Source organism: Bufo bufo, chromosome 10 (genome assembly GCF_905171765.1).
Source record: "Bufo bufo chromosome 10, aBufBuf1.1, whole genome shotgun sequence".
Lineage (NCBI taxonomy): Eukaryota > Metazoa > Chordata > Amphibia > Anura > Bufonidae > Bufo > Bufo bufo.
The window spans coordinates 5,934,374-5,954,747 of record NC_053398.1 but is presented as its reverse complement, the minus strand read 5'-3'; the positions used below and the strand labels follow the sequence as shown (position 1 = coordinate 5,954,747).

At 45.8% G+C, this 20,374-nt stretch overlaps 1 protein-coding gene across 4 annotated transcripts in view; it reads left to right on the top strand.

Annotated features, from left to right (window-relative positions):
• The window catches only part of TUB (TUB bipartite transcription factor), a 64,621-nt gene extending 59,578 nt beyond the window's left edge, over positions 1-5,043 (top strand). For all 4 annotated transcript variants that reach the window (XM_040409643.1, XM_040409640.1, XM_040409641.1 and 1 more), the window contains one exon: positions 4,226-5,043. In XM_040409643.1, coding sequence (XP_040265577.1) covers positions 4,226-4,359 — 134 coding nt within the window. In that variant the 3' untranslated portion in view covers positions 4,360-5,043. The remainder of the gene's footprint in view (positions 1-4,225) is intronic.
• Positions 5,044-20,374: the final 15,331 nt, after the last annotated feature.

Genomic DNA, 20,374 nt, shown 5'->3' with positions numbered 1-20,374 from the left:
CAGAATTGTGAATACAGCTCTGGATGTGAGTAGAGTATAACACAGTGATTTGGGACCTGCAGAACGGGTGCCTCGTTGGCAGTGGCCCCTATAATGCAGCAAGAGTCTGGGGGCCCGCATTGCTTGGCCTCACCCTTGTCTCTTGGGACCTGCATAGAAACCTAGAATGTGTCGGCAGATGAGAACCATTTGGCCCATCTAGTCTGCCCAATATACTGAGTACTATGGATAGCCCCCGGCCCTATCTTATATGAAGGATGGCCTTATGCCTATCCCATGCATGCTTAAACCCCTTCACTGTATTTGCAGCTACCACTTCTGCAGGAAGGCTATTCCATGCATCCACTACTCTCTCAGTAAAGTAATACTTCCTTATATTACTGTTAAACCTTTGCCCCTCTAATTTAACACTATGTCCTCTTGTAGCAGTTTTTCTTCCTGTAAATCTTCTCTCCTCTTTTCCCTTGTTGATTCCCTTTATGTATTTAGCAGTTTCTCTCATCTCCCCTCTGTCTCGTCTTTCTTCCAAGCTTTACATGTTAAGGTCCTTTAATCTTTCCTGGTAAGTTTTATCCTGCAATCCATGGACCAGTTTAGTAGCTCTTCTCTGAACTCTCTCCAAAGTATCAGTGTCCTTCTGGAGATATGGTCTCCAGTACTGCGCACAATACTCCACATGAGGTCTCACTAGTGCTCTGTAGAGCGGCATGAGCACCTCCCTCTGTCTACTGGTAATGCCTCTCCCTATACACCCCAGCATTCTGCTAGCATCTCCTGCTGCTCTTTGACATGGTCTGCCTACCTTTAAGTCTTCTGAAATAATGACCCCTAAATCCCTTTCCTCAGATACTGAGGTTAGGACTGTATCACTGATTGTATATTCTGCTCTTGGGTTTTTACGCCCCAGGTGCATTATCTTGCACTTATCAACATTACATTTTAGTTGCCAGATTTTTGACCATTCCTCTAGTTTTCCTAAATCCTTTTCCATTTGGTGTATCCCTCCAGGAACTTCAACCCTGTTACAAATTTTTGTGTCATCAGCAAAAAGACACACCTTACCATCGAGGCCTTCTGGAATTTCGCTGATAAAGATATTAAACAATATGGGTCCCAGAACAGACCCCTGAGGTACCCCACTGGTAACAAGACCTTGGTCTGAATATACTCCATTGACTACAACCCTCTGTTGTCTGTCCCTCAGCCACTGCCTAATCCATTCAACAATATGGGAGTCCAAGCCCAAAGACTGCACTTTATTGATAAGCCTTCTATGTGGGACAGTATCAAAAGCCTTACTAAAGTCTAGATAAGCAATGTCTACTGCACCTCCGCCATCTATTATTTTAGTCACCCAATCAAAAAAATCAATAAGATTAGTTTGACATGATCTCCCTGAAGTAAACCCATGCTGGTTTTCATCTTTCAATCCATCGGATTTTAGATATCCCACAATCCTCTCCTTAAGTATGGTTTCCATTATTTCCCCCACTATTGATGTCAGGCTTACTGGCCTATAGTTGCCCGATTCCTCCCTACTACCTTTCTTGTGAATGGGCACAGCATTTGCTAATTTCCAATCTTCTGGGACGACTCCCGTTACCAGTGATTGGTTAAATAAGTCTGTTAATGGTTTTGCTAGTTCACCGCTGAGCTCTTTTAATAGCTTTGGGTGTATCCCATCAGGCCCCTGTGACTTATTTGTATTAATTTTAGACAGCTGACTTAGAACCTCTTCCTCTGTAAAGACACATGCATCAAAAGATTCATTAGTCTTCTTTCCTGACTGAGGTCCTTCTCCTTCATTTTCCTTTGTAAAAACTGAGCAGAAGTATTCATTGAGGCAGTCAGCTAGTTCTTTATCTTCTTCCATATACCTTCCTTCTTTTGTTTTTAATTTGGTAATTCCTTGTTTTAGTTTCCTTTTTTCATTTATGTATCTGAAGAATGTCTTATCGCCTTTTTTCACTGACTGAGGTAATTTCTCTTCTCCCTGTGCTTTAGAAGCTCTTATAACTTGTTTGGCCTCTCTCTGCCCAATCTTATAAATTTGTCTGTCATCCTGGTGGTTTTCTTTATTTTTAGAATTACTAAATGCTATCTTTTTGTTTTTAATGATTTTGGCCACTTCTGCTGAGTACCACAGTGGTCTCTTCCTTTTTTTGCTTTTACTGAAAAGCCTAATGCAATTTTCTGTTGCCTTAAATAGTGCCACTTTTAAGTAGTCCCATTTCTCCTGGACTCCAATGAAACTGTTCCAATCTGATAGGGACTCGTATACCACTAATCTAATTTTAGAAAAGTCTGTTTTTCTAAAATCTAAAACTTTCGTTTTTGTGTGGTGTGACTCAGCCACTGCACTTATAGTAAACCACACTGACTGGTGATCACTAGATCCCAACCTTTCCCCTACAGTAATATCATATACCAAATTCCCATTTGTGAATTCTAAATCTAAAATGGCCTCCTTCCGGGTTGGCTCCTCCACTACTTGCTGTAGAGATAATCCCAGTAGGGAATTTAGAATATCTGTACTCCTGGTAGAACTTGCTATTTTGGTTTTCCAGTTTACATCAGGAAGATTAAAGTCTCCCATAATGATAACTTCCCCTTCAATGTCATTTTAGCTATTTCCTCAACTAGTAGATCATCTAATTCTTTGACTTGGCTAGGTGGTCTATATATCACACCTACACCAGTTACCTTATGATTATCAAACGGCAAGGTAACCCAAACTGACTCTAAATTGGTCTTGCTAACTTGTATTAGATTTGATTTTATGATATCTTTCACATACAGGGCCACCCCTCCCCCTTTATTGCCTTCTCTGTCTTTCCTATATAGAGAGAACCCTGGTATTGTAATATCCCAGTCATTACTCCCATTAAACCACATCTTAGTAACAGCCACTAAATCTATATTCTCAGATGCCATTATAGACTCAAGTTCATTGATCTTATTCCCTAAAACTGCGAGCATTTGTAGACAAGACTCTGAGCTTGTCATTTCTTAACCTTTGTGCTACTGGCATCTTCTGGCATTGTTCCGGGGGGCAGTTGGACTGCTCGATTATCACTCTTTTGCCCCCCTTTCCTAGTTTAAATGCTCCTTAGCAAATATTTGGAACTGTTCACTGAGGACATTCGTTCCCTTGAGAGAAAGATGCAAACTATCTTTCTTGTAAGTTTTTTCCATTCCAACGAGAGCTAACATGAGACACAAAGCCAAACCCTTGGTTCAGGCACCATTCACCAAGCCATACATTGAATTCCTTAATGTACATCTTCCTGTCATGCTGAAGGTTATTCACAGGCAAAACTGCAGAGAATGAAACAGTCGATGCAACCTCCCGTATATCCTTTCCAAGTGTGTGAAAAGCTTCCTTCACCTTTGAAACCTCATTGCAAGCCAGATCATTTGTTCCAAGATGGACAATAACATCCACCTCCCTTTCCTGCTTTGCTTGCCTAATATTAAGGATACGATGTCTGTCCCTGCTAGCGGTAGCACCAGGGAGACATCTCACAATACCATTCTCCTCAAACTTCACACCTCTTATGATAGAATCGCTCACCAACATCTGCTTACTATCAATCCTCACCTTCTCCTTTTTGTCTTTGGCTGCAGTCTTGCATACTTTAGGCATAGGAGATGATTGTTCCTCACCCACTGTGCTTGAGCCATCCTCCATCTTGCTCTTGCGCTCTGAAAGTGCTGCAAATGAATTATGGAGAGCCACAGACTGTGGGACATGTCTTCTATCCACAACTCTCAGTCTACCAGAACCTGCAGTAACCCATCTTCCATTTCTTGGGGGCCTCTGTGGCAGTGGCATTGCAATGTTCTCAGCCTGAGTTTGTTTAACAGTTAATTAACAAATCTCTGATTTCAAAAATGCGATTTCCTGCTGCATTATGGAGAGCTGTCTACAGATCAGACAGCATCCAAACCTCCGAAGAGTATAGGGGCTGCCTTGTTAGCTGTGGCCCCTGTAATGCAGCAGGAGTCTGGGGGCCCTCATTGCTTGACCTCACTCTGGTATCTGGGGACCTGCAGAAGCCTTGTTGGCTGTGGCCCCTGTAATGCAGCAGGAGTCTAGGGGCCGCATTGCCTCACCCTTGTCTCTTGGGACCTGCAGAGGGGCTCCCTCGTTGGCCGTGGCCCTTGTAATGCAGCAGGAGTCTGGGGGCCCGCACTGTCTCACCCTTGTGTCTTTGTCTTGCAGCGGATTACATCGTCATGCAGTTTGGCCGGGTTGCAGAAGACATCTTCACCATGGACTACAACTACCCGATGTGCGCCCTCCAGGCCTTCGCCATAGCGCTCTCCAGCTTTGATAGTAAACTCGCCTGCGAGTAATGGCAGCGCCCGCGGCGTGGAGGCCGCCCGCCCGTGTCTTACACTCCCTATTGTATGGGCTGGACAAATCCGAGTTGCGCTGTGATTTAATTTGTCAGCGGGACCTCGGCGTTGGCGCCGTTGCTACGTAATTCTGAAGTCGCTCGCTGACGGAGAAAATGCGTCTCGTAAAACTTTCCGCTCGACTCTTTCTACAATCGTGGAAACTGTAATTTTATTTTTGTATTTGTTTTTATTGAGGCCAGCATTTGGGTGGGGGGAGTGGGGGGCCGGGGTTATAACCGCCCCCCCATGCTAGTCGCCCCAGTGGACTAAGCAGCGCTAATGCCCCTGATGAGCGCAGTCTGGTGGGCGTGGCCCGGGGAGACGTTTCTGCTTTGTATTTTACTAACTGTCTAACACGATGCATCTGGTGGTGGCCGTTACTAACACGACGTCGCTGCACTGATATCCGCGGAAGCACAAAAATGAAACCGCCAAAAATGTAGTAAAAATTGCTTTCTTGCCCAATTTTAGCCATTATGACTTATCTAAAAACTGTCATTTAAAGGACCGGCGTCCAGTCTTCTGTAAGTAAAGTGTAATCGCTGTGTAATGGGAAGTTTTTGCTTTCTCACAATTTTCCACATCTCTGCTTGCTTGAAGTGAATGGAAGCATTATTTCCATTAATTTGCTGAAACTTCCAAACAGTCCAGACAGTGTATGCTCCAGCTTTTACCTGCACTGATACAGTGTAACAGAACCTCAGGACAGGAGATTGTCTGCAGTGATACAGTGTAACAATCCCTAGAGCCAGGATGGGTTTTCAGCCTCTGAATAACAACACATTCTCATTTACTGACAGCAAGCAGTGGTCTTGAAAATGGGGCAGAACTGAAGCACAAAGCTTCACAGATCATGGCACATAGAAGGAAACCGAGAGCCAAGATGAATGAAGGCCCCAGAGTCCCGGTGGGTGAAGACTGGGGCTGTGACCCGGCTCCTGGTCATGGTCGCACAGTGACAACTTTTTGGATTATTTTTGATCCGTTATTTTATCCATTCTCCTCCAAGGATCCCTGAAATCTCCTGCTGACGACTCTTTAGTGACCTCTGCAGGCCAATTCTAGAATCACAGACGTCTCTGCCTATACAACTTGCGCCATCTGGAGGCCGATTCTAGAATCACAGACGTCTCCGCCTTTACAACTTGCGCCATCTGGAGGCCGATTCTAGAATCACAGACTTCTCCGCCTTTACAACTTGCGCCATCTGGAGGCCGATTCTAGAATCACAGACGTCTCCGCCTTTACTCCTTGCGCCATCTGGAGGCCGATTCTAGAATCACAGACGTCTCCGCCTTTACTCCTTGCGCCATCTGGAGGCCAATTCTAGAATCACAGACGTCTCCGCCTTTACTCCTTGCGCCATCTGGAGGCCGATTCTAGAATCACAGACGTCTCCGCCTTTACTCCTTGCGCCATCTGGAGGCCAATTCTAGAATCACAGGGTTGGACCTCAGGACGCAGGGGTCACTGAGGAGTTTTGAGGAGCAGAATTCAGGCCGATCGCCCCATAGATTTCACTTTATTGGAAGTGTTTTGCAGCTTTTTGGGAGGAGCTACGCTCAGAGCCCGCCCCCGCGTTACACCTTTCTTCTATTTTCCGTGTTTCTATCACTGAGCTGCAGTCGCCGCTGATAACCTCGTGATGATGATAACGTTCTGTATTCAAATTTTTGTTGTTAACGCCTCAGTGACCGCGGGGCCTCAATGGACTCATCCTCGCCTTTAATTTACGCAAACATTTTTCAGCATCTGTAGAAAGGGTGATGACTATTTTGGAAATGTATTATATATTAAAGAAAATGATATCGTCCTGCTCCTCTGGCTGTATTATCTATATTCAGATGTACCCCCCCCCCCCCACAGGGCACGCGACCCCAAAAGGTCGACCTAGAGGGGCGCCTGGAATTCTGCGGCAAAAATCACATCACAGCCTCACGGAAATTAGAAAATGGCGTCAGCAAAAACGGGTTTATGTATATGATGTGCAGAGAGACGGAAAATGAATTAAATCGACAATCGTGTGGAAAATACAAGAAAAGTGTCAAAAATCATCAGAAGAAAAAATAGAAAATGTATTACTAAAGTCCTACATAACACAATGATAACTGAGTACAGATAATGTAGTAGATGTCACCTGCAGTCCTATGTAACACCACAGATAACACAATGATAACTGAGTACAGATAATGTAGTAGATGTCACCTGCAGTCCTATGTAACACCACAGATAACACAGTGATAACTGTGTACAGATAATGTAGTAGATGTCACCTGCAGTCCTATGTAACACCACAGATAACACAATGATAACTGAGTACAGATAATGTAGTAGATGTCACCTGCAGTCCTATGTAACAGCACAGATAACACAATGATAACTGAGTACAGATAATGTAGTAGATGTCACCTGCAGTCCTATGTAACACCACAGATAACACAGTGATAACCCTCTGAGTACAGATAATGTAGTAGATGTCACCTGCAGTCCTATGTAACACCACAGATAACACAGTGATAACCCTCTGAGTACAGATAATGAAGTAGATGTCACCTGCAGTCCTATGTAACACCACAGATAACACAGTGATAACCCTCTGAGTACAGATAATGTAGTAGATGTCACCTTCAGTCCTATGTAACACCACAGATAACACAGTGATAACCCTCTGAGTACAGATAATGTAGTAGATGTCACCTGCAGTCCTATGTAACACAACAGATAACACAGTGATAACTCTCTGAGTACAGATAATGTAGTAGATGTCACCTGCAGTCCTATGTAACACCGCAGATAACACAGTGATAACTCTCTGAGTACAGATAATGTAGTAGATGTCACCTGCAGTCCTATGTAACACCACAGATAACACAGTGATAACTCTCTGAGTACAGATAATGTAGTAGATGTCACCTGCAGTCCTATGTAACACCTCAGATAACACAATGATAACTGAGTACAGATAATGTAGTAGATGTCACCTGCAGTCCTATGTAACACCACAGATAACACAGTTATCCCTCTCTGAGTACAGATAATGTAGTAGATGTCACCTGCAGTCCTATGTAACACCACAGATAACACAGTGATAACCCTCTGAGTACAGATAATGTAGTAGATGTCCCCTGCAGTCCTATGTAACACCACAGATAACACAGTGATAACTCTCTGAGTACAGATAATGTAGTAGATGTCACCTGCAGTCCTATGTAACAGCACAGATAACACAGTTATCCCTCTCTGAGTACAGATAATGTAGTAGATGTCACCTGCAGTCCTATGTAACACCACAGATAACACAGTGATAACCCTCTGAGTACAGATAATGTAGTAGATGTCCCCTGCAGTCCTATGTAACACCACAGATAACACAGTGATATCTACTACATTATCTGTACTCAGAGAGTTGTCACCTGCAGTCCTATGTAACAGCACAGATAACACAGTGATATCTACTACATTATCTGTACTCAGAGAGGGATCACTGTGTTATCTGTGGTGTTACATAGGACTGCAGGTGACATCTACTACATTATCTGTACATAGAGAGCTATCACTGTGTTATCTGTGCTGTTACATAGGACTGCAGGTGATATCTACTACATTATCTGTACTCAGAGAGCTGTCATCTGCAGTCCTATGTAACAGCACAGATAACACAGTGATAACTCTGAGTACAGATAATGTAGTAGATGTCACTTGCAGTCCTATGTAACAGCACAGATAACACAGTGATAACTCTCTGTGTACAGATAATGTAGTAGATGTCACCTGCAGTCCTATGTAACACCACAGATAACACAGTTATCCCTCTCTGAGTACAGATAATGTAGTAGATATCACCTGCAGTCCTATGTAACACCACAGATAACACAGAGATAAGTCTCTGAGTACAGAGAATGTATTAGATGTCACCTGCAGTCCTATGTAACACCACAGATAACACAGCGATAAGTCTCTGAGTACAGATAATGTAGTAGATGTCACCTGCAGTCCTATGTAACACCACAGATAACACAGCGATAACCCAGAGTACAGATAATGTAGATGATACCTGCAGTCCTATGTAACACCACAGATAACACAGCGATAACTCTCTGAGTACAGATAATGTAGTAGTCGTCACCTGCAGTCCTATGTAACACCACAGATAACACAGTGATAACCCTCTGAGTACAGATAATGAAGTAGATGTCACCTGCAGTCCTATGTAACACCACAGATAACACAGTGATAACCCTCTGAGTACAGATAATGTAGTAGATGTCACCTGCAGTCCTATGTAACACAACAGATAACACAGTGATAACTCTCTGAGTACAGATAATGTAGTAGATGTCACCTGCAGTCCTATGTAACACCACAGATAACACAGTGATAACTCTCTGAGTACAGATAATGTAGTAGATGTCACCTGCAGTCCTATGTAACACCACAGATAACACAGTGATATCTCTCAGAGTACAGATAATGTAGTAGATGTCCCCTGCAGTCCTATGTAACACCACAGATAACACAGTGATAACTCTCTGAGTACAGATAATGTAGTAGATGTCACCTGCAGTCCTATGTAACACAACAGATAACACAGCGATAACTCTCTGAGTACAGATAATGTAGTAGTCGTCACCTGCAGTCCTATGTAACACCACAGATAACACAGTGATAACTCTCTGAGCACAGATAATGTAGTAGATGTCACCTGCAGTCCTATGTAACACCACAGATAACACAGTGATAACTCTCTGAGTACAGATAATGTAGTAGATGTCACCTGCAGTCCTATGTAACACAACAGATAACACAGTGATAACTCTCTGAGTACAGATAATGTAATAGATGTCACCTGCAGTCCTATGTAACACCCCAGATAACACAGTGATAACTCTCTGAGTACAGATAATGTAGTAGATGTCACCTGCAGTCCTATGTAACACCCCAGATAACACAGTGATAACTCTCTGAGTACAGATAATGTAGTAGTCGTCACCTGCAGTCCTATGTAACACCCCAGATAACACAGTGATAACTCTCTGAGTATGGGCGTCACTAGGTTAAAAGATTGGGGGCCTGGGCCCTGAATGTACTGTCTGCTAATGAAAAAAAAGCGTGACTACCGGTACTAACCAGGGACGCACTGCAGGAGCTGAAGGACCTGTGATGACATCACAGTCAGGTGATCTGTACTAGAGACAGAGCTCAGTGGTGGAGAAGGACCTTCGATGATGTCACCATCATGTGATAAGTGCAGGAGGGGGCGGAGCTAAGCTGTAAAGAGGAGAACTAGTGGAGAAGACCCTGACTGGGCTGGGAGTTGTAGTTCTGCTCTCTCACACCACCTCCCTGCTTGGTTGAGAGAGTGATGTTATTTACATGGGACTGTATGTTGGAGGAGCTGAAAGGCGGGGAGTGATGTTATTTACATGGGACTGTATCTTGGAGGAGAGTGATGTTATTTACTTGGGACTGTATGTTGGAGAAGCTGAAAGGCGGGGAGTGATGTTATTTACATGGGACTGTATCTTGGAGGAGAGTGATGTTATTTAGGTCATGTGACAGCGGTTTAAGTAGCGTCCATATATAACCAATTGCAGTCTATGTGGCAGTTTTTTTTTTTAAAGGTCTAGTAAATAGCGGCCAACAAAATATTGGGCGTGTCCTATTTTTGGCCGTGAAATCAATGGGGCCATTTCTAACAGCCGTCTAGACAGGAGCACGCCCCTTTAACAGCTGACAAAAACAGGTACAGTGCGGATAAATGATATTTCAGGAGTTAAAATAATTTTAAAAATACTCACCTCATCCAAAGGGACACAGACTCCTCATTGAATGCAGAAGGACCTGCGCTCCCAGCGTGATGACATCACACAATCACATCAGGTCCTGCTGCATCCAGTGAGGAGCGGGTGTCTCCGCGCATGAAAGTGGATGAGGTGGGTTTTGGGTTTTTTTCTGTAAAAAAAAATGCTATGGGCCATATTATTAATGAAGACAGAGGATTGATGTTATTTACATGGGACTGTATGTTGGAGGAGGCAGGAGAGATGGCGTGATGTTATTTACATGGGACTGTATGGTGGAGGGAGAGAAATTATGTGATTGGGTCTGTATGTTGGAATGTCTGGGGCATTATAGGGAGGATTATAACTATAGGGGGCACTGCAGGGGGCATTATAAAGACATATGCATTGGGGCTTGGGCCCCCGATCTTTTGAGACCCTAGCAACACCCCTGTCTCTGAGTACAGATAATTTAGTAGATGTTACCTGCAGTCCTATGTAAAACTACAGATAACACATGATAACTCTCTGTGGTGCAGAATATATTGGCTGAAAGTCATCGCCACCTGGTGGACACATGTGAGTATAACACGGGGCTCATTGATCCTGTGATTACATTATACGTTCGCCCGATCCTCGCCCTTTGTCCGCTGATGTGTTGTTGGCTGCTCCGCTCCATTACTAAGACCCTGCAGCTGCTATATGCTATATTACACAGGGGAATTGCCAGTTATGTAATTGTCTAATATATTCAAGTACATTTAGCATCGCAGAACCTCAGTATTTCATGACTTATTAAATCACCCCCCCGAATGTCAGTCCCATGTAAAGGATCACATCGTTATTAGTGATCATGCTTATCCATCATCAGGAAATTATTATCCCAAATCAGTTTAAAAGAGAAGCGTTGTAAGTATGAAACTGCAAACAGACCAGTGTACCAATGGAGAATTTACATCTTTTTATAGGATTGGGTGTTTCAGTTCCTCCGCTTGCTGTCAGTGATTGGAAACAGTGCTTCCAGAATATATGGTTTGTTGAAATGTGAGAAATACATTGTGATTAGTGTTGAGCGAATCAAAGCATCCGAAGTGGAATTCAGTCCAAATCTCCTTGCAGTTTGTGATAACTAATTTTTATTTTTTCCTAAAATGGCAGCTACACAAGAGAAAGGAAGAAGCCTGGGAATGTGAGATCCCCCATAATGCCGTGCAGACAGCCAATCAGCAGCTAGCCAGACCCTGTGATGTCACAGCTCTATAAAAGCCTCATCTCGCGCGGTCTCTGTTATTGGGGTGACATTGAATAACTTATTTTACATATACAGTTAGGCCTCTTTCAGACGGGCGAGATTTCCGCGCGGGTGCAATGCGTGATGCGAACGCATTGCACCCGCACTGAATCCGGACCCATTCATTTCTATGGGGCTGTGCCGATGAGCGGTGATTTTCACGCATCACTTGTGCGTTGTGTGAAAATCGCAGCATGCTCTATATTCTGCGTTTTTCACGCAACGCAGGCCCCATAGAAGTGAATGGGGCTGCGTGAAAATCGCAAGCATCCGCAAGCAAGTGCGGATGCGGTGCGATTTTCATGCATGGTTGCTAGGATGAAAGTCTATTCACTGTGTTATTTTCCCGTATAACAACATGGTTATAAGGGAAAATAATAGCATTCTTTAATACAGAATGCATAGTAGAAGGTCACTTGAGGGTTAAAAAAAAAATTAAAAAATTATTAACTCACCTCCTCCAATTGATCGCGTTGCTGCCGGTCTCCTGTTCTTTCTTCAGGACCTGTCAAAGGACCTGTGGTGACATCACTGTGCTCGTCACATGATACATCACATGATCCATCACCGTGGTGATGGACCATGTGATGAGCTCAGTGACGTCACCACAGGTCCTTTGACAGGTCCTGAAGAAATAACAGGAGACCGGCAGCTACGCGATCAATTGGAGGAGGTGAGTTAATTTGTTTTTTATTTTTTAACCCTCAAGTGACCTTCTACTAAGCATTCTGTATTAAAGAATGCTATTATTTTCCCTTATAACCAGACCTCGATGGTAGGAATGTTCATACGCAGGAACCTAGAGCCCTATCTGACCCTAAAAGGGCCCTGGAAATAGTGTCAGGACAAAAGATGACCTGTTGAAGGAACAGGAGACTCCCTCAGACCTAATACCAAAGGATAGGGGAATGCAACAAACTAGAAATAGGAAATGACACTTTAAAGAGGACCTTTCACTAGAATAAAAAATCTAAACTAAGCATACAGACATGGAGAGTGGCGCCCAGGCATCTCCCTGCACTTACTATTATCCCTGAGCGCCGCTTCGTTCTCCTGGTATAGGCTCCGGTAGCTTCAGATTTTCGGCTCAACTGGGTGGAGCCTGCCGGCGTCTCCTTCTCCCAGGCTGTAGCGCTGGCCAATCACAGCGCTCAGCTCATAGCCTGAGAGAGAAAAAAAACCTCTCAGGCTATGAGCTGAGCGCTGCGATTGGCCAGCACTCCAGCCTGGGAGAAGGAGACGCCGGCAGGCTCCACCCAGTTGAGCCGAAAATCTGAAGCTACCGGAGCTTATACCAGGAGAACGGAGCGGCGCCCAGGGATAATAGTAAGTGCAGGGGGATCCCTGGGTGCCGCTCTCCATGTCTGTATGCTTAGTTTAGATTTTTTATTCTAGTGAAAGGTCCTCTTTAACTCCGAAGTACGCGGACGAGCAGGAACTTAGAGGAGAACCAAACACCAGCACTTCCACAACCAGAAAGGAGCTATCAACTGCATAGCATGATGGGTGGGACCAGACTAAATAGAGGAGTTGGAATGAGCACTTAAGCTACACCTGAGACAAAAGGTGTGGTCATAACCAGCAACAACACAGAAACAAGTGAAACCAAAGAGGCTGTCAGATCACATCACGTGCAGCCAGTCTCTTAGATCTTCTGACCCCTGTCACGGGAGAGACCGTGACACGTATGTTGAACAGAAGGTGGGCCAGTCCTTGAGCCTGTTGGTGTTGTGGAGCTGTAACCACGGTCAAGGACAATATATGTCCTTTATGGCCGACTGGCTAAATGTCTCTTGGCCAGGTGCCGGCATTTCTCAAGCAGTGAGTCCAGTACTAATGTCCACCTCTGCCTCCTCATCGTCCACCTTCTCCTCAGCCTCCACTGCAGGCACAATCCAGAGTGCTCCTCCAGCATACCACATGTGCAGGGCACGGCGGTGTCACACTGTTCTGCACCTGGTTTTCCTGGGCTAACAGAGTCACACCTGGGAGGAACTGCTCCGCCGCCATCAACAAAGAAATTGAATCCTGGCTTTCTCCTCACCAACTGAAGATCGGAACCATGGTCACCGATAACGGGAAGGACATCGTGTTGGCGCTGCGTCAAGGAGGGCTGACCCATGCGCCCTGCATGGAGCACGTCTTTAATCTGATTGTAAAGAGGTTCCTGAAGTCTTCCACCCAACTGCAAGACACCCTGAAAATGATCAGGAAACATTGCATGCATTTCAGTCACACTTACACTGCAAAGCATGCCCTCCTTACGCTGCGAATGGTGTTCCCCAACATCGCCCGATATGCGACATTTCTACCCGTTGGAACTCCACCCTCCATATGTTGGACTGGCTATATGAGCAGAGGAAGGCCATAAACGATTTCTTGATGATACGGGCGAACAGGAGCACTCCCCTGTGCAACTTCAACGTTAGCCAGTGGCAGCTCATGTGTGACACCTGCCGTTTGCTCAGGCCATTTGAGGAGGCCACTTTATTTATCAGTCGCCAGGACTACAGGATGAACAACGTCATTCCATTGCTTCATGTCCTGGAACAGAAGCTGTTAAATCTGTCTGGCCAGGGAACAGATGTGGCGACTACATTTCATAGCCACATGAGCCCTGTCGGGGCTGAACTAGAGGAGGACATTCACACACAAGCAATGTATACAGAAATGGGTGGTTTATCTGCACAAGTGACAGGAGAGGACCAAGAGGAGCTGGAGGGCGATGAGGAAGACGAGGTGACCCCGACCTGCCGTGACAGTATGCAGTGGAGATGTAGGCAGGGAGTCCCTCCGAGTCCCTTATGAAAATGTCCAGATGCATGCTGAATTGCTTAACGTAGTGACAGTCGTATTATCACTATTCAGCAGAAGGATGACCACTGGCTCTCCACCATGTTAGACCCTCACTACTGCTCCAAAATGGGGGCCTTGTTTACATCCGCTGAGAGGGAGGACAAACTCAACTACTATCGAGACATCCTATGTGGTCATTTATTCGCTGCCTATGTGCACAATCGGATATTCTCACAAAAGTCTGACCCGGGGGCCCTCTGCTCTTACGTTCCACTGCCATGGCTGCTGGAGGGGGGGGGCAGGATCAGCAACTTGAGCCTCCAGTCTCTGAAGAGCACGTTTCTTAGTAACATAGTAATAGTTTATACGTTTCTTCACCCGCCTACTGAAGAAACCTCCCACCAGCAGCAGTAAGACATGGAGCAGAACCTGAACCAGCAGGTGTTGGCATATTTGGACTCAGGGGCGTTACTAGGATCTCAAAAAGATCCGGGGCCCAAGCCCCAATGCATATGCCCCAAATCTCTAAGTCGCCCCTCCCCCCGCACACTCCATTTTGCTGTACTCGCTATACAGCAGCACTTACCTCTCACATCCAGGGCCTCCAGGTGACGTCTCCTCTGATGTAGATCTTCTCTGTAATCATCTTCTCCATTCGGTCCGGACACTTCTCTCACCCGCTCCTCGTCTCTGCAGAGTGTGACACACGGACATCTTAGCTTCCTCACATTTCTATCATCATCCCCCAACCTGGAGCCCCCACAGTGTTATCCTGATGCTCACTGTGCCCCCCGATACCTCCAAATACTGTCCTGAAGAAATAATAGTGCCCCCATAGTAACAGTGCTCCTCGTAGTCCCACCAATAGTAATACCCTTCTAGAATGCCCTCATTAGTAATACTGCCCCCTACAGTGCCCCCAACCGTGATAGTGCTCCACAAGAGTGCCCCCATTAGTACAATGGCCCCCAGTATTAATAATATCCACACAGAGCCTCCAGTAGAAATAAGGCCCCCCCATTGTTCCCCCAGTGGTAATAAAGATCTCTACAGACCCCTTAGTAGTAATAAGGCCCCCATAGTGCTCTTAGTAGAAATAATGCGGATATATATGTCCCTCCTATAGAGCCCCCAGTAGTAATAAGACGCCTAATGTCCCATGGATTTAAAATGCCCCCACAGTGCCCCCAGTATGTATACTGCCCCCTACTGTTATAATGCTCGCCCTGAAGTGCCCCCAGTATTTATAATGCCCCCTGCAGTGTCCCCTGTAATTATATTCCTCCCTCCACCATACAGTCCCATGAAAATAACATTACACCATCTCTCCTGCCCCCTCCAAAATACAGTCCCATGTAAAAAAACATCACTTCCCTCCCTTCAATATACAGTCCCATGTAAACATCACCCCCTCAACATTTATTCTTATGCAAATAACATCTTTCCCAGTTGCCTTCAATGTACAGTCCCATGTAAAGAACATCACCCTGCCCCACCCGCAACATGCAGCCTCATGTAAATAACATCACTTCCTTCAGCCCTAACATACAGTCCCAGTTAAATAACCACAACTCCCAGCATTGCTCTGCCTCTCCCTTCACTTACCTCTCCTCATGTACAGACATCACCACAGCTTCTTCCCCAGGTCTTCTCCTCTTCACTGCCGCCCTCTCCTGCACTGGTCACATGATGGTGACATCATCGCAGGTCCTCAACCACTGCCTGCTTTATTGGTCACATGACCTGTGATGTCACCACAGGTCCTTCAGCTTTTCCAGTGCATTAGATGTTATTGTATTCCCACCCTGAAGACTTACAGTTGTATCTATCTGGCAGGCAGGACATTCGGGGCCTGGGACAAAACATCAGGGGCCCAGGCCTCGAATGTTTTAACCTAGCAATGACCCTGCTCGGACTGCACCCTGTCACCCCACATCCAAGATCCCCCAGACTACTGGGCAGCTAAACTGGATTTGTGGCCGCAACTGGCCGAGTTTGCCCTGGACAAGCTTTCCTGCCCGGCCAGTAGTGTGGCAGAAGAGCGGGTGTTTACTGCGGTGGGGGGCATAGTTACCCCAAGGTGACCTCGCCTGTCCACCCAAAATGTGGAGAGACTGACCTTTGTGAAGATGAATCAGGCGTGTATTAGCCAGGATTTCCACCAATGCCTGATGCATCAGACTAGATCATCCATGGTGCCACACCAAAACATTGTGAAAAATGGCCCGTTACTTCTGGCCACCCGCCTGATGCCACACATCTGCTGCCATCTTCTCCTACTGCCACCATCTTGTGCTGTTTCTGCCACTGCTGTTGCAACCCCCCCCTGCTCTCTGTAACTGGGTCACTGTGTTTTTTTTTTGGGTTGTTCTTCTGACGGATCACAAGAATGGAAAAATAATCAGTGACGTCAACACGAACTTACTGCTGACACCGTCTCCACTCTGTCGGGGGCTCTACTTGTCTCAGCGTGTAACAGAACAGGTTGTGTAGAAATCTATGTGAAATTGGCTCTTTTACGCTATAGTAGAATCCCGGGCCACTGCGCAGTTCTTTATACCGGACGCTTCTTTATACCTCACACTTCAGTTATTTGGTCAGTTAATTCCAGCAGTTACTGTATGGTGATCCAAATACGTGAAGTGTGAACTGAGCCTAAGGCCTCATGCACATGAACGTATTTTCATTCCGTGTCCGTTTCGTGTTTTTTTCGGACTGTATACGGAACCATTCATTTCAATGGGTCCGCAAAAAAAAAACATTCAGTTTCCGTCTGTCCTATTATTGTCCGCATTACGGACAAGGATAGTACTGTTCTATTAGGGGCCGGCTGTTCCGTTCCACAAAATACAGAATGCACACGGATGTCATTGCACACGGATTTTTTGCAGATCCGTTTTTTGCATGTGGTCATGTGCATGAAGGCCTAATAGTAACGCACAGTCATTCTACAGCTAACAGACGTGATTCAGAAGCATGTGTTCACACTGCCACAACATGGATTAAAATAACCTTTTTTTTTCTCCACTTCTTTATTGGCACTGCCTTCATGTCCTTTTGTTCCACTAAAGATTTACTGGGACATAGCTTCTGCAGGCGCACAGTGGTTGTTTTTCTTTTACTGAAGGCTGCTGTATGCTTTCATTTTGGTTTAGCTAGGGGTTAGCTAGGACTGTTGGTGGCCAGCACGACAATGCGCGCATCATTATACTGTATGTGACCTGTCTGTCATACAGATGCACAGTAACTGTTTCACTACCAAAAAAGACTAGCTATGCATGATACTGCACAGTGATGTACACCGAGATTCAGGCTCTCTGCCGGCCGGGATATAGCTTTGAGATTCCATGCGCTTTGAGAAGAATTAATTCGGAATGAAGCAAATTTCCTGAATTAAATTTTTCGAAACCTCGCTCACCTCTAATTGTGATACATTGTAGACGTACTGCTGGAAGGTTTCATTCACTGGGTACAATTACATCCAGTTCTCAACTCCATACTGAATAGAAACAAGGTTATCCACTGACAGCAAGCAGGGGTCCTGAAGTCTGTTCATTCCTTGTGCAGGGTGGCAGGTTAAATAGTCCACCACCGTATGACACCGCCACGGCGCCTCTCGCTCTTCTTGCAGTTTATTGTCCTGATGAGTTTATGTTTACAACCATTTATTCCATTTCTTCAATGCATCTAAAATGAAAAATACAACAACTGTGCAAATAGTGGCAATACAAATCTCCTCCCGTTTAGTGTATACAGCTACTGTGCAAACTAGGAGTCTTTATGATGACAGACTACAAACTCTGTCAGCACCTGTTACTATCCGTCTGGTGATTTATTCAGCGTCTGTGCGGCGGGAAGACCAGACATTACCCTCATGTGGCGGGCACGGCCGGAATAATAACTAGTGCCTGTGGTGTCAGTGATGGTGAGCTCCTCGTAGTGGTGGCTGTCTAATCTGTATGTATGCGAGGAGCTCCCCCTAGTGGTAGCTGTCTCTAATCTGTATGTATGTGAGGAACTCCCCCTAGTGGTGGCTGTCTCTAATCTGTATGTAGTGAGGCGCTCCCCCTAGTGGTGGCTGTCTCTAATCTGTATGTATGTGAGGAGCTTCCCCTAGTGGTGGCTGTCTCTAATCTGTATGTATGTGAGGAGCTCCCCCTAGTGTTGGCGGTCTCTAATCTGTATGTATGTGAGGAGCTCCCCCTAGTGTTGGCGGTCTCTAATCTGTATGTAGTGAGGAGCTCCCCCTAGTGGTGGCTGTCTCTAATCTGTATGTATGTGAGGAGCTCCCCCTAGTGGTGGCTGTATAATCTGTATGTATGTGAGGTGCTCCCCCCCAGAGGTGGCTGTATAATCTGTATGTATGTGAGGAGCTCCCCCTAGTGGTGGCTATATAATCTGTATGTATGTGAGGAGCTCCCCCTAGTGGTGGTTGTATAATCTGTATGTATGTGAGGAGCTCCCCCTAGTGGTGGCTGTATAATCTGTATGTATGTGAGGAGCTCCCCCTAGTGGTGGCTGTATAATCTGTATGTATGTGAGGTGCTCCCCCTAGTAGTGGCTGTATAATCTGTATGTATGTAAGGAGCTTTCCCTAGTGGTGGTTGTATAATCTGTATGTATGTGAGGAGCTTTCCCTAGTGGTGGTTGTATAATCTGTATGTATGTGAGGTGCTCCCCCCAGTAGTGGCTGTATAATCTGTATGTATGTGAGGAGCTCCCCCTAGTGGTGGCTGTATAATCTGTATGTATGTGAGGAGCTCCCCCTAGTGGTGGCTGTATAATCTGTATGTATGTGAGGAGCTCCCCCTAGTGGTGGCTGTCTAATCTGTATGTATGTGAGGAGCTCCCCCCAGTGGTGGCTGTATAATCTGTATGTAGTGAGGACCTCCCCCCAGTGGTGGCTGTATAATCTGTATGTATGTGAGGAGCTCCCCCTAGTGGTGGCTGTCTAATCTGTATGTATGTGAGGACCTCCCCCCAGTGGTGGCTGTCTAATCTGTATGTATGTGAGGAGCTCCCCCTAGTGGTGGCTGTCTAATCTGTATGTATGTGAGGAGCTCCCCCTAGTGGTGGCTGTATAATCTGTATGTATCTGAGGAGCTCCCCCTAGTGGTGGCTGTATAATCTGTATGTATGTGAGGAGCTCCCCCTAGTGGTGGCTGTATAATCTGTATGTATGTGAGGAGCTCCCCCTAGTGGTGGCTGTATAATCTGTATGTAGTGAGGAGCTCCCCCTAGTGGTGGCTGTCTAATCTGTATGTATGTGAGGAGCTCCCCCTAGTGGTGGCTGTATAATCTGTATGTATGTGAGGAGCTCCCCCTAGTGGTGGCTGTATAATCTGTATGTATGTGAGGAGCTCCCCCTAGTGGTGGCTGTATAATCTGTATGTATGTGAGGAGCTCCCCCTAGTGGTGGCTGTATAATCTGTATGTAGTGAGCTCCCCCTAGTGGTGGCTGTATAATCTGTATGTATGTGAGGAGCTCCCCCTAGTGGTGGCTGTCTAATCTGTATGTATGTGAGGAGCTCCCCCTAGTGGTGGCTGTATAATCTGTATGTATGTGAGGAGCTCCCCCTAGTGGTGGTTGCAGGCAGCAGACTTCTGTGTTATCTAGTGCAGCGTCATAACACACAGCACTGACTTCTATACAGACACATCCAGTAAGGTGCACAGTTAATAATGCACAGTACATTTGGCAGAGCTCTCAGTGAGCGGCGGGGCCCATCCTGTTCTCTTCTATGGGGCCACACTGATGGAGTTGGGTGCAGACAATTGGGCAGATTCAGTGATCCTGTAGCTGGCGCTCTGGACCTCCACCTTTATGATACACTCGGTGCAGACATTTTTCTCTTGCTCTATACCTGTATTGGTTGTGTCATTTGGCGCACAGGTTCCCATCTGAGGCCACGCCCCTTTCCTGTTAATCCACGCTCGGAAACAACTGGAGACACCCAAGTTCCCCAGATTCTAGGGGCGTCACATGAGTAGATCCGGGCCATAGTGATGTGGGGGTGCGATTACTTTTGCAGTACATGCACTGCGATGTCATGGCTGACATGGGGCAGTAACAGAGGATTTCGTGCCATCACGCCTCTGACAT